General features: G+C 39.8%; 1 protein-coding gene across 1 annotated transcript in view; it reads left to right on the top strand.

The window, feature by feature from the left end:
- MED12L (mediator complex subunit 12L) overlaps nt 1–10,104 on the top strand; it is a 311,879-nt gene extending 301,775 nt beyond the window's left edge. Inside the window, exons 43-44 of the mRNA XM_069472005.1 lie at nt 8,313–8,394; nt 9,926–10,104. Coding sequence (XP_069328106.1) covers nt 8,313–8,394; nt 9,926–10,104 — 261 coding nt within the window. The remainder of the gene's footprint in view (nt 1–8,312; nt 8,395–9,925) is intronic.
- The last annotated feature ends 2,390 nt before the right edge of the window (nt 10,105–12,494 follow it).

Raw genomic sequence — 12,494 nt, 5'->3', positions numbered from 1 at the left:
ATAAGAAAATAGAAGTATAAGAAAAAAGTTATCTTTAATTGTATATCTTTAGAACAGCAACAGCAATATTAAGAAAAATTTGTATTTCCTTTTATCTTTTGGTATTTTTCCTTATTAGTTCCACCAAGATATATGTATTATAAATATATTTTTTATATTTATTATAAATATCTCCAGCAGATCTGATTCTTGATACTGGCCACTGTTCTCCATTCTTTGTTTCTTTCTTTGCTGGAGAAGAGGGTAGTAAGCTGGCTTTTGATGAGAAGTGACCTCTGCCTCATTTGGGGCTCTGATTCATGCTGTGTCACAGCAGAAGTGGTAAATGGTAGCACAGCCACCACCCCCTCTGTACTTGCCCTGCTGCTGTCTGGTGACATTCGCAGTTGAATTCAACAAGTGCTTGCTTAGTATGTGCAGTAGAGACCAGCACCCTGCCAGCTGTCATAAAGCATGCCAGTGAGGTACCAAGCACATTCCCTGCCACTAGAAGGGACTTAGGGTCATAGGAAACGGTTGAATGGCAGTGCTGTACAAGGAAAGTATTGTGCAGTTACTGGATTGTTGATATAAGTGCTAGAGAGGTTATATTAGTTTGCTAGGACTGTTTGCTGTAACGAAATATGCAAACTGAGTGTCTTCAGCAACAGAAGCTTATTGTCTCACAGTTCTGGAGGCCAGAAGTCTAAGACCAAGGTGTCAGCAGGACTGGTTTCTTTGAGGGCTGTGAGGGAGAATCTGTTCCATGCCTCTCTCCTATCTTCTGGTGGCTTGCTGGCAATCTTTGCCATTCCTAGACTTGTGGAAGCATCACACCAAGTTCTGCCTTGACCTTCACATGGCGTTCTCACTGTATGCATGTATTAATATGTAAAATTTCCTTTTTCTATAAGGACCCCAGTCATATTGGATTAGGTCCCATCCTACTGCAGTATGACCTCATCTCAACTTAACTGATTACCTCTGCAATGACTTTATTTTAAGGCCGGGCGCGGTGGCTCACGCCTGTAATCCTAGCACTCTGGGAGGCCGAGGAGGGTGGATCGCTCAAGGTCAGGGGTTCGAGACCAGCCTGAGCAAGAGCGAGACCCCGTCTCTACTAAAAATAGAAAGAAATTATCTGGCCAACTAAAATATATATATAGAAAAAATTAGCCGAGCATGGTGGCACATGCCTGTAGTCCCAGCTACTCGGGAGGCTGAGGCAGTAGGATCGCTTAAGCCCAGGAGTTTGAGGTTGCTGTGAGCTAGGCTGACGCCACGGCACTCACTCTAGCCCGGGCAACAAAGCGACACTCTGTCTCAAAAAAAAAAAAAAAAAAAAATGACTTTATTTTAAATGAGGTCACATTCTGGGCACTCGGGGTTAGGACTCCAACATATCTTTTTAGAGGAGCACAATTTGACCCATAACAGAGATCAGAAGGTGAGAAAAGATGGGGAAGCCTTGATGGAGAGGGTTGAATGTGGCAGACCTTGAAAGGCAGAAGGATTTGATTCATTGATTTTTGACTGTTTCCTTGTTGACAGCATCAGCTGGAATGTGTGGGACAGTGATCACCAACTGCCACATAGGCAGGTCGTTTGGGGCTATAAAAAGTGACTTATTAATAAAATTCATAAAAAGTTATAAACTTATGAGAAGTGCCTTATAAAACTGACGTAAGACAAATTAGCACTTCTTCAAAATATGTCATCAGAGAACAGAGCTTTTCTCTGAAAAGAGCAAGAAAGACTAAGAAGAGCCCATGTTTACAAATGAAGTCTGGTGCCGGCTTACTATCAATCCCTGTGTTGTCATTTGCTTACTTAAGTCACTTGTCTTCTGTGAACGAAAAGCATCGAAATAAAGACATGTGTGCCTTTGCTGGGAAAATATATTTGGCATCTCTAGTTTCGGCCTAAATTATAATTCTTGACTTGAAAAATACGTTTAAAGCGTCTGTGTTATCATAATTAAATTAACTCTTAACTAGATATGTTGACAGACAATGATCTTTTCTCTAAAGCTACTTCCAACTTTTAAGAAAATAATGTTTACACCACCCTGCTGTGTCATTTCTTTTCATGTTAAACTCAAGCTGTCTTGGCTAACAAAAAGCTTTAGAGAGTTGACTTTTTACTTTGATCCTGTGTCAGTATCATATAATATTGAATATTTGCTTCTTAAAAATATGTATAATGACAGCAATAGTTAAACAATTGCATGAACTTTGAGTCAGTGATGACATATGAAATTGTCCTGTAGTCTTCCTCAAGAAATTCATTTGTTCCAATCAGAGAAATTGAGATTTTTTTTTTCGGAATGCCTCTGGAATTTAGTTGTTGTTATCCTTTTCAAGTGGAAGAAAGTAGGTCCAGAGAATATTACTGAGCCACATTGCCTTCCTTTGCAGGAATTTGGAATTTTTTTTTCCCCCTTTTTGAAGGGAAAGCGGAAGTAAAATTTATAGAAGGATCTTGGGGAAGAAATCTCAGGAGATTTCATCATCTCAGCCATAAGATTTGATGTAGTGTTTTTTTCTCACTAAAGCATGTGCAGATAAAAGACTGTGTGCAAGTTACTAATTACCTTGAAAATAAATACATAATAAATTCTCTGAACCACATCAGCGGGTAGACCTCTCTCAGTGCCCCGCCCTGGGAGAGTGGAGATGTGGCTGAGTGTGTGCACAGATTTTTTTGGGGGGTGCTCAGTCAAGGGCCCCATGCTGCGTTCCATTCTGCTGAAGCTTGTAGAGATGAAAGTCTGTGGACTCTGTCGGTTGACAGTGCAGTTTTAAAATAAACATTGTTTTGCTGCTTTGTTCTTTTGCTCACTGTAGTGTGGTCACAGCAAGAGCCAGCAGGGACCTCGCAGCTGTCATGAGGGCAGGGATGTGTTTTACTCACTTCAGTGCCCCTGGAACCCAGAATAGTGCCTGGATTTTGATAAATATTTGCTGAATGACTCATTTGTTGAATGTTATAGCAGTGCAAAAAAATTTTAAATCACGCATTATCCATAAGCAAGGGAAAACACAATTCAGAAGGCAAGATGTCTAAATCATCGGAGCGTCAGTATGTCTGTCCATCACCAAATCAGTCCTGCTGCTGAAAGGGCAGGCTCAAGTTCTGAGATAAAATGATTCAGTGACATTTATTTAAATAGAAATTACAATTAGTCACACATTTTTGCCTTTGTAATGGTTGAGCAGAAAAAGACCAGTCAAAATACATCAAAATTTTTTTGAGGTTCAGCAGAGAATGGTGTTTCCTGGAGAGTGGTTACGCGACGTTGGTTGGTCATACCTGGCTGACAGTCCTGAGCTCTTTTTTGTCTGGTGGTTGCAGCAGGGCATGGCACGGCTTCTGCCCCCAGGAAGCTGAAAATGCAGAACGCTAGACAGAGAAGCAGTTGTCACATTATACCAGATGTTTGGCGATAGAGGCATCTCCACAGTACTAAGGATACAGGAGCAGTGATTCACTCTTTAAATGCCTGAGGGGGCAGGCGGTAACTTGAGCTGATCTTTGAGGGGTGAGTAGCTTTGTAGGAGGATGTAGGGTGGGATGAAGCAGGAAGGAAGTGTATTCTAGGAGGAGAGACTAACATCTGTGAAGGCACAGAAGTGAGAGAGACCATGATCATCTGTATGGTTGTATGCCAGAAAAATCTCTTTTATATCATTTATCACATTTGAGTAGAGAAGATTAAACATACACAGATTGTGATTTTTTAGGAGCTCTAGTAAACCTCAATGAGCATATTTATCGACCTGTTTTGGTAAATTAAGAGTTCCAACTCCCACCACAGTGATGATTCTAGCCAAGTGTCTGAACCACCTGGAGGAACCATTTAAAAATCCAGGTTTCTAGCACATTAGCCATAGAAATTCTAATTCAGGAAGTCTAGGGAGGAGTCAGTCCTAGGAGGGTAATTCTTTAAATATTTCACCCGATGTTTATATTGCTTCCTCAGCCACGTACGGGTCTGTTTCTTTGCAGGAGTTCAGTTACTTGAATGGAAATGCTCGATAGTGAGCTTTCAGTCGGGGAGTTGGTGTAGCCCTCTTTCCCTGGTGGTTGGTACTCCAGAGCTTGGGGAAGTTGCATTTGTGGGGTCTCTTGGCCTGCCTGTGTTTGTATACAGGTGACAGCAAGTTAAAATTAGTATGAGGATGGCCTTGAGAAGAAACAGATGTGGTAAAAACTACAACTAAGAAGACCGTAGACTGTAGACCTGTCCCATCGTGTCCTGGCCAGTTTAAGGAAGTTGGTCTCAAATTTCTTGGCTTCAGAATCCCTTCACATTCAAATATTATTGTGGACCCAAAGAGTTTTCATAATAGCCATAAATATTTACTATATTAGAAATTAAAACAGAAATATTAAAAACATTTATTTATTTTAAAATAATCTCATTAACAGAAATAATATGCTCTTATGAAAAATAGATGTATTTTTCAAAATAAAAATGTTAATGAGAAGAATGACATTGTTTTACATTTTTAAAAATTTAATGTTTCATGTAATAGAAGACATTCGATTTGTTGTAATATCACATGTTATGTAGGCTCTGAAAAACTGTAGTGTACATTTATGAGAGAATGAGAGTAAAAAAAGCAAATAACGTTTCAGTATTAGTTTGAAAATGGTTTTGACCTTGCAGATTACCTGACAGAGTCTTTGGGACCTCTCCCAGGAATCTCTATATCACACTTTGAAACCCTCTGACTATGTACTACCTCTTAAGGCCACTCAACAGACCACCTCCCACTCCCCAACACACACGTGCATGAGCTTCCTAGTTACTGCCTAGACTCTGCAAAATACAGAATCTGAGGCGAGCACTACAGTGCTTTATTTTACGGAATAGTGTAGGCGAAGCAGGCTTTAAGTGGACATAGAGAAAGCAGCTAAGTATTTATTGAATGAATAAATGTTAAATATTTATGCACTATGTACCCAATATGCTAGTTAATCAGCTTAGACATCTTTGTAGCCAACCATTTAGATTCTGTAATTACTTCCAAATAGGTTAATATTTGGAAGCTAATATTGCCAATTAAGAATAGGTTTAGGGGATTAGGGTGGACAAGGACAGGGGAAACATTGGTCAAAGGGTACAAAGTTTCTGTTAGACTGGAGGAGTAAGTTCTCGTGATCTATTGCACATCATGGTGACTAATGTTTATTTCAAAATCGCTAAAAGAGTAGATTTAATGTTCTCATCACAAAGAAATGACAAGTTTGTATGGTAATGGATATGTTCATTAGCCTGATTTGGTCATTCCACAATATATACATATATCAACACATTGCATTGTACCCCGTAAACGTGTACAATTATTATTTGTCAATTTTTTTTAAAAAGGATAGCACTGGATAGTGGTTAAGATCATGGGCTCTGGATCCAGAAAACTTAGTCTGAATCCCAGCCCCGATACTTGGATTATGGGCAAATCACTGAACCCCTCTGAGCCTCAGTTTTTTCATTTCCAAAATGAGGGTAATAGCAGCAAAGATTCACAACCCATTATATTTGTTTCCAAAGTCAAATGCCTCTGAAAATGGAAGAATTATTTATAATTCATCAAACAGCAAAATTTGGCATGAACTCATTTAGTGGCAAAAGCTGACCTGAGCAGACGTGAGATTCGTTTCATTTATCCTACCTGATATGACTGTTTGTGTGCTACTCTATGTTTGATTATAGAGTGCTGCCCTACATTTTACTTGGTCTGTATATTATGAATGTTTTATAATAAACCATATATATACTGAATCCAAAACACACCTGTCCCAAAGACTTTGGATAAGAGATTGAAGATAGTTATTGCTGCATCAGGATTAAACATGCTAATATATATACATAGAATAGAATATCTAGAACAGTGCCTGGCATGTAGCACTATATAAGGTTTTGTTAAATAAATAGGGTAACTTTCCCAAATAAGTATAAAAATTTCCCAAATAAGCATTGAATAGAAAAGAAAGCACTTACTCTACTAACATTTCCACATAAATGAAAGATGTTTTATTTTTTTCTCTTCATTTGGGCAGTGGAACAAAATGGCAAGCTGCTGTTTCCCCAATTTGTATTGGGGAAAAAATAACATTGATGGAGGAAATAATTCATGAGTTTTGTGCATGTTTCTTATTATTAGGAAGTTTGTGGGAATTGAAGGCACTGCAGAGTATTAGTGATTCCATCGACTTTTTGCTGAGCACCTGTTGTGTGCCTGGCACTGCCAGATACTAGGGATATATCAGTACATACGCCTGAGTCTTTGTCCTTTAGTTGCTCACCGTCTAGTGGGAGAGAAACAGTTGAACCAAGTGTCATGCCAAATATTCAGTTTTAAAAGAATCAACTTGGTATTACCCTCTAATTGAAATTGCCAGATACAATACTCTTAAATTTGAGTTTCAGGTAAGCCATGATTAACACTTTAAGTATATCCCAAATATTGCACAGGACGTACTTATACTAAATGCAGTATTTGTCATGTGTAATATTTGGAACATACTTAGAACTGAAAAATTATTCATTGTTTATCTGACATTCACATTTAGCTGGGAATTCTGTGTTTTTATTTTCTAAATCTAGCAACCCTACTGGGCTACTCTCAACCATATTGGCAAGCTCTGAGGAGATAGATGTTGCACTTGTATTAGGTAATCGAGGAGTTTTTGTTTTTGTTTTTGTTTTTGTTTTTCATAAAGACTATTTACAAAGGTATAGGCAGGGTGAAGGGAAACAGCTAGGGATGATGACACACACTGGGCTGGCAGCACTTGCTGCCCCTAGGCCGGGGGCAGGGTGGGGGGGTCACCTGACCAGAACTGTGGCCTTCCCAGAGTGGGACATGCTCATCCAGCAGAGACCCATCATGGAGGAAATTGGTAAAAACGCAACAAAACTTTGCTCCCTCCCAGCCTCACTCTGCTCCTGCCCTCCAATCTCCTGGGAGTGCCCCTTCCCCACCTAGAAGCCAGAAGGCAAAGGGACCAGCACTGCCTGCAGGCAGCCTGGTGAGCACACGCAGGGAGGGCAGGGGTTCTGCAGAGGCCAGTGGGTGCCTGGTGTCCGAACGCTACCTGTTTACAGCAGCAGCAAGCCTAGCAGGGGGAGGAGAGGGAGGAGAAAGAAAAAGGAGAGTGACAGTCTGAATTTTGAAGGTTAAGAAAAATAAAGTAAATCAGCACCACCAATGATGCTAATCAAAAGTAATTTTGCTTCTACCAGATATTCTTTTTTTTTTCTCTCTCTCTCTTTGGAATAACCATCAAATTTCTTCTGTCAACTTAATGGATAGAATCAGGGCACATGCCCCGCTATGTTGTGCTTCCATCCTGATTCTTCCTACAAACCTGCATTTGCACGATCCTGGGAATGAGCATGTTCTTAAAGGTTGTGCTCTGATGACTCACTTGCCTCGCCCTGTCCCAGCCCTGGCCACAATGTGCTGAGGGTGGGATTAGCTGATCTTCCTCCTCCATCAGATGGGGAGGGCATAGTCCCAAACGAGCCCTAGAGCTAGGACACTGCTCCGCCTCACCAGATTCTTTTCCCCAGCCTGTTGTGCTTGACCAAATTCTCTGTTCAGAGAGCTTTCATTTTGTCAGTGAAAATGGTTTATGATATCGTGGTATTTGTTAGCCAGCTGGTGAAGAGGTGACAAGGATTTTCAACTGCTTGGCCACATCTGGAGTGTGGACTCCTTCATCAGGGCTCTTCAAATAAATGCCAACTAACAACCTGGAGAGTGGGTTCCTGAATGGATGGGACACTTCAGATGTTTACCAACAGGGTGTAAATGAAAATTAGTTTACATACACTGGTCATGGCCCTTTTATCTTGAAGTATTTAAAAGTTCCAGGCCAGGCATGGTGGCTCACACCTGTAATCCTAGCACTCTGGGAGGCTGAGGTGGGAGGATTGTTTGAGGTTATGAGTTCAATACCAGCCTGAGCAAGAGGTAGACCCTTGTCTCTGCTAAAAAAAAAAAAAAAAAAAAATAGGAAAAAAAATTAGCCAGGCAACTAAAAATAGAAAAAATTAACTGGGCTTGGTGGCTTGTGCCTGTAGTCTCAGCTACACAGAGACTGAGGGAGGGGGATTCTCTTGAGCCCAGGAGTCTGAGGTTGCTGTGAGCTAGGCTGATGCCACGGCACTCTAACCTGGGCAACAGAGTGAAACTCTGTCTCACAAAAAAAAAAAAAAAAAAATATGTTCCAAATTATCTGACCCCAGGATTTAGTCTCTGTTCTTGTCTCTGATTGGCACCATGGGCTGATTTCCATCCTTTCTCCTGTCACAATTACAGTTTCCCAGGCAAGGCTTGCAGCAGACCCAGCAGCAGCAACAGACAGCCGCCTTGGTGCGGCAGCTTCAGAAACAGCTTTCTAGTAAGTACCCCTGTCTGTCACGGAACAGACGGCTCCCAGTGAATTAAAAGCAAGCAAAACACAAGTGGTGGCTCCCCCAAAATGACGCTGTCTTCCTCAGAACAATTTTCGTAGTATTCAGTTTACTTCAGGGTATTTTTATTCTGTCTTGGTTTGGTTTTGGCTTGAATGTTTCTTTTCCTGGGAAAACCCCATTCTTTTCTTAAATTCAGTGAAGATATTTTCGTGTTGCTTCTATCAGAACCTGGGGGTGTTTTTTTTTTTTTTTCTTTTTTTTTTCATTTTGGAGACCACTGTAGAACTGTAGGTGTCCTTTTTATAAAGCTGGAGGGTCCAGGGAACAACACAGCCAATGCCCTAATTATACAGATGCATGAGGTTAGGTGGCCTCCCAAGGTCTTCAGATGCAGGAAAGCCAGCGCTAGACAAGGCTGCTCTTGCTGCTGCACCAACCTATGCTTCCTCATAGTGAGTCAGAGAAACCAAAACCTGGAACACCACAGACAGCACGGCAGGGCAGTGTTTTCTCCCCAGTAACCTTGCCTGCAGTGCTGGTGGTTTTTTTTTTTTTTTCACTTGTGCTGCCTCTCTAGAGCACGTACCAATGGCCCATTTCATCATACCTCATATCTCCATGCCAGCAGTGAGCTCCCATGAATTGAATCACCCCTGTGCTGGAGTCACAAGACAGGAAATTTTCTTAGCAATGGAAGCAAGCCCCCTACGATACAAAGAATATTGGCTTGGAGGTCAGGAGACCTAAATTCTGGTGCCAGTTTGCTCACCATTATCTGGATCATGTAGTTTTTTCATTTGTGCAATGAAGAGTGAGACCTACAGTTTCCTGCAGGTCGCAGATTATGTGCCTCTGAGGTACAGAGTAAAGACTAGTTTGTGCTGAAGGCAGTGGTGCAGGTCAGGTAGCCTGCTGATATTGTAAGGAAATAGGTCATTTAATGACTGAGGGGCAGCTTGGTTTTAGTCTCAATTTTCTGCCTGGCTGCTATGCATGTTGATTTTCTGGCAGAGGGAACACCCCTCCTATACCTTGGTGTCCCTACCAGTGCATACCCAAGGTCTTTGTTTCTTCTTTAAAAATATTTCCCTCTTACGGCCTCATTTAATTTCAGTTAAATCGAGTAAATCAATCTTCTTTTTTAGCTACTGTTTAATAGGCTATGCCTATTAAACAAATTTGTAATTAAAATGTCATTGCATTTCATTAATTCCAGCATTCATATTCTTGCAGAGAATATAATCTTAAGGCATAGGTACCTATTTCTAATCTGGTGTTTAGAAATAGATACCTGATTTTTAAATAGTAGCGCTTGTTTGCAGGAGGATATCCACTCTTATTTCCTGTCTATCAGAGTTCAAGTAATGCAGCTTTTTTTTTTTTTTTTTTTTTTTAAGCTGTCATTTATGGAGCATTTTCTTGGACTCAGGCACTGGGACCCTTCACATGTATTAATTCACTTTATTTTTAAATCAACTTGTAAGATTAGGTATTGTTATTGTTCCCATATTATAGATGAGGAAAAACTGAAGAAGAGGAATGTTGACTTATTTGCCCAAGGTTATTCAGCTAACAGCAAGGGGCAGAGCTGGGACTTGGAACTCAGATGGTCTCCTTCCAGAGCCTACATCTTAAGCACAGTATATATTCTGCTGCCTGATATTAGCAGTGATGATGCCAACTTCCTTTGTTGAGGAGTGGCAACTGGGCTGACCTGCCTACTGCATAACTCCAGAGGGTTCTTTTTATATCATAGTCCATGTGAATAGGGTCTCTGTATTTGAATAACCCAGAGTTATACAAGCAGTAGCTGTTTCTAAGCCTGTGTTAGTTTTTGGTGTCTACTGACTATTTTTTTCTGTGTGTGTGTGTGTGTGTGTGTGTGCATGTGTGCAGACGCACATGTATGCCTAGGCACATGCTTGAGTCAACATGCACATAGCCACATGCTTGCACACACTCTTGCATAGTGCTGTTATACATATTTTATGGCATTTGCAAAAAGTTGTCCAATTCCAATCTAAGTTTCTCTTACCTATTATAATGTCAGTGTTAAAGCAGAATTGCTGACTTGCTCTTTATAAACATTTTGAGAACTTCCAATGTTGTATGAAACCTTTACAGTAGTAGTTCTCTTGACTGTTAATATTGAGGCATTTAGTTCAGAGGGAGTCACTTTGGAGGGCCAGTTGGCAGGTGTGGGGCTTGCATTGCATTGGCACGTGTGGGGCTCTGAGGCAGAGTTGGCTCCTCTGCAGAATGAACTGAGTGGTGGTGTTCGGATCCCACTGCTAGGGTCTTTCAGGACAAGGATAGTACTCTCTGTCTAGGCAGTCCCTTACGCCTGACACTGCTCCTGAGAGCAGTGACAAGAACATCCCGTCTATCTGTGGCATAATTTTGTGTCTGTAATTTTATTTGAATTTATTTTTCTCATTAGGTAACCAGCCACAGCAAGGAGTGACTTCCTATGGGCATCCTTCACACTTCTGAATCTGCAAGAGGAGAAGACACGAAGTCTTGTGTTTGCACTGAAAAATAGAAAATCGAATTTAATGCATTAGTCATCCTTAAAAATGTCCCTTTGTTCTTTCATTTCTTTGACATTTTACCATATTTTATGCTACATCTCACACAAAGGAATTTAAACAAAAAGCCAAGGAAAAGTTGTGGTTTGGTTTTTGTCACATTCAACTTTAAAGCAGGTTTAAAAATATGGATCATGCAGGCCAACTTCAGGAAGAGTGTAGTAGCAGACCTTTTGAAATTGGTGCTTTTTTGAATCTCATATTTACAGAAAGAGTGAATTATGGTGGATTTAAAATGTTTATCTATTTTATTCATTAATGGTGAAGATTTTCTTTTTTTCTTTTTTTGTCCCCAAACTGTGCTGGACCAAACTACTGATTTGAAAGGCTTGTCAGATCTTGACAGGAAAGTGACCCATTTATTTTGCATTCACTTGTGATGGTGAAATGGACATTTATTTGCATCACTCTAATTTGAAATGTTTAAAATTTCATAAGCACTTTATAAACTTTGTTCTTATTTATGTAGGACTTTGCTTTTGTTGTGGTCAAAAGGTGCTGAAACAGATTGTTGCTTAATATTTAGACTTCTTAAACCAATAACTTAAACCAAGGTTTCTTTGAGAGCCACCCTAAGACATGCAGAAGCCTATTAGAAGTAGCTATACTCAAATTTGTTTTCAGTGGCAAGATTGTTGGCCAGAGTCTTTGTGAAGGTACAACATGTAAACTCTAAAGGCCTGAAAGAACCATAGTGGAATCATTCCAATTATTTATTGCCAGTTTTGGTTCTTCTGAACCTTATGCCAACTTGATGGAAAAAAAAAAAAAAATCAGGAGCTGGCCTGAGATTCCACAGAGCTCAAACTTGACATGGTTTCTAGAGAATCTGGCCCCAAAGTCCAGAAGGCTCTGGTTATCATAAAAGGTGTATTTGCTGTTTATTTTGTATGGTAAGTATTTGCTATTTTGAATTTAATTATTAATGTTGGTGTCAGTCTTGGTTGTGTATTGCATATACTGTATTTATAAATTGGTGCAAAAAGCACAAGTAAATTATACATCAAATTTATTATAAAGAAATAGTAACTATTTTAACTTTGTTCAAGTATGTGGTAATTTGCTCCTATTAGAGTAAAAAAATACAGTAAATTATTATCAGTTTGTGTAACTTAAGAGTATTCCATATAATATTTTTTTAGATTTAGATGCATAAAATTTTGAATGTGAAAATTGCAGGGCATTTAAAAACATGTGGGGGATATTTTCCCATGTTCTGTGTTAATTCATTTTCTTTTGCCATATGATTTTACATGTAATGTAGTCAAGCATACTGTGAATAGATTTGTCTATAATGAGCAAACCACGTAGATCTACTTTTTTTAAATGTAGCTAGAACAACCTTAGTAGACAATTTCTTTTGCAAATCATTATATAAATAATTTATCTTCCTAGGTGAGTTACTCATTGCAAAGTTTGACTCATGCAAATGACCTCAAATACATGTCAGCTTACTTTGCTGTGGCAACATCCATGTGAACTGCTTTGTACACTGT

This window comes from Eulemur rufifrons, chromosome 7 (assembly GCF_041146395.1).
Source record: "Eulemur rufifrons isolate Redbay chromosome 7, OSU_ERuf_1, whole genome shotgun sequence".
In the NCBI taxonomy this organism is placed as follows: Eukaryota; Metazoa; Chordata; class Mammalia; order Primates; family Lemuridae; genus Eulemur; species Eulemur rufifrons.
The sequence above is the reverse complement of the archived record's forward strand: the minus strand, read 5'-3'. Positions and strand labels throughout refer to the sequence as shown.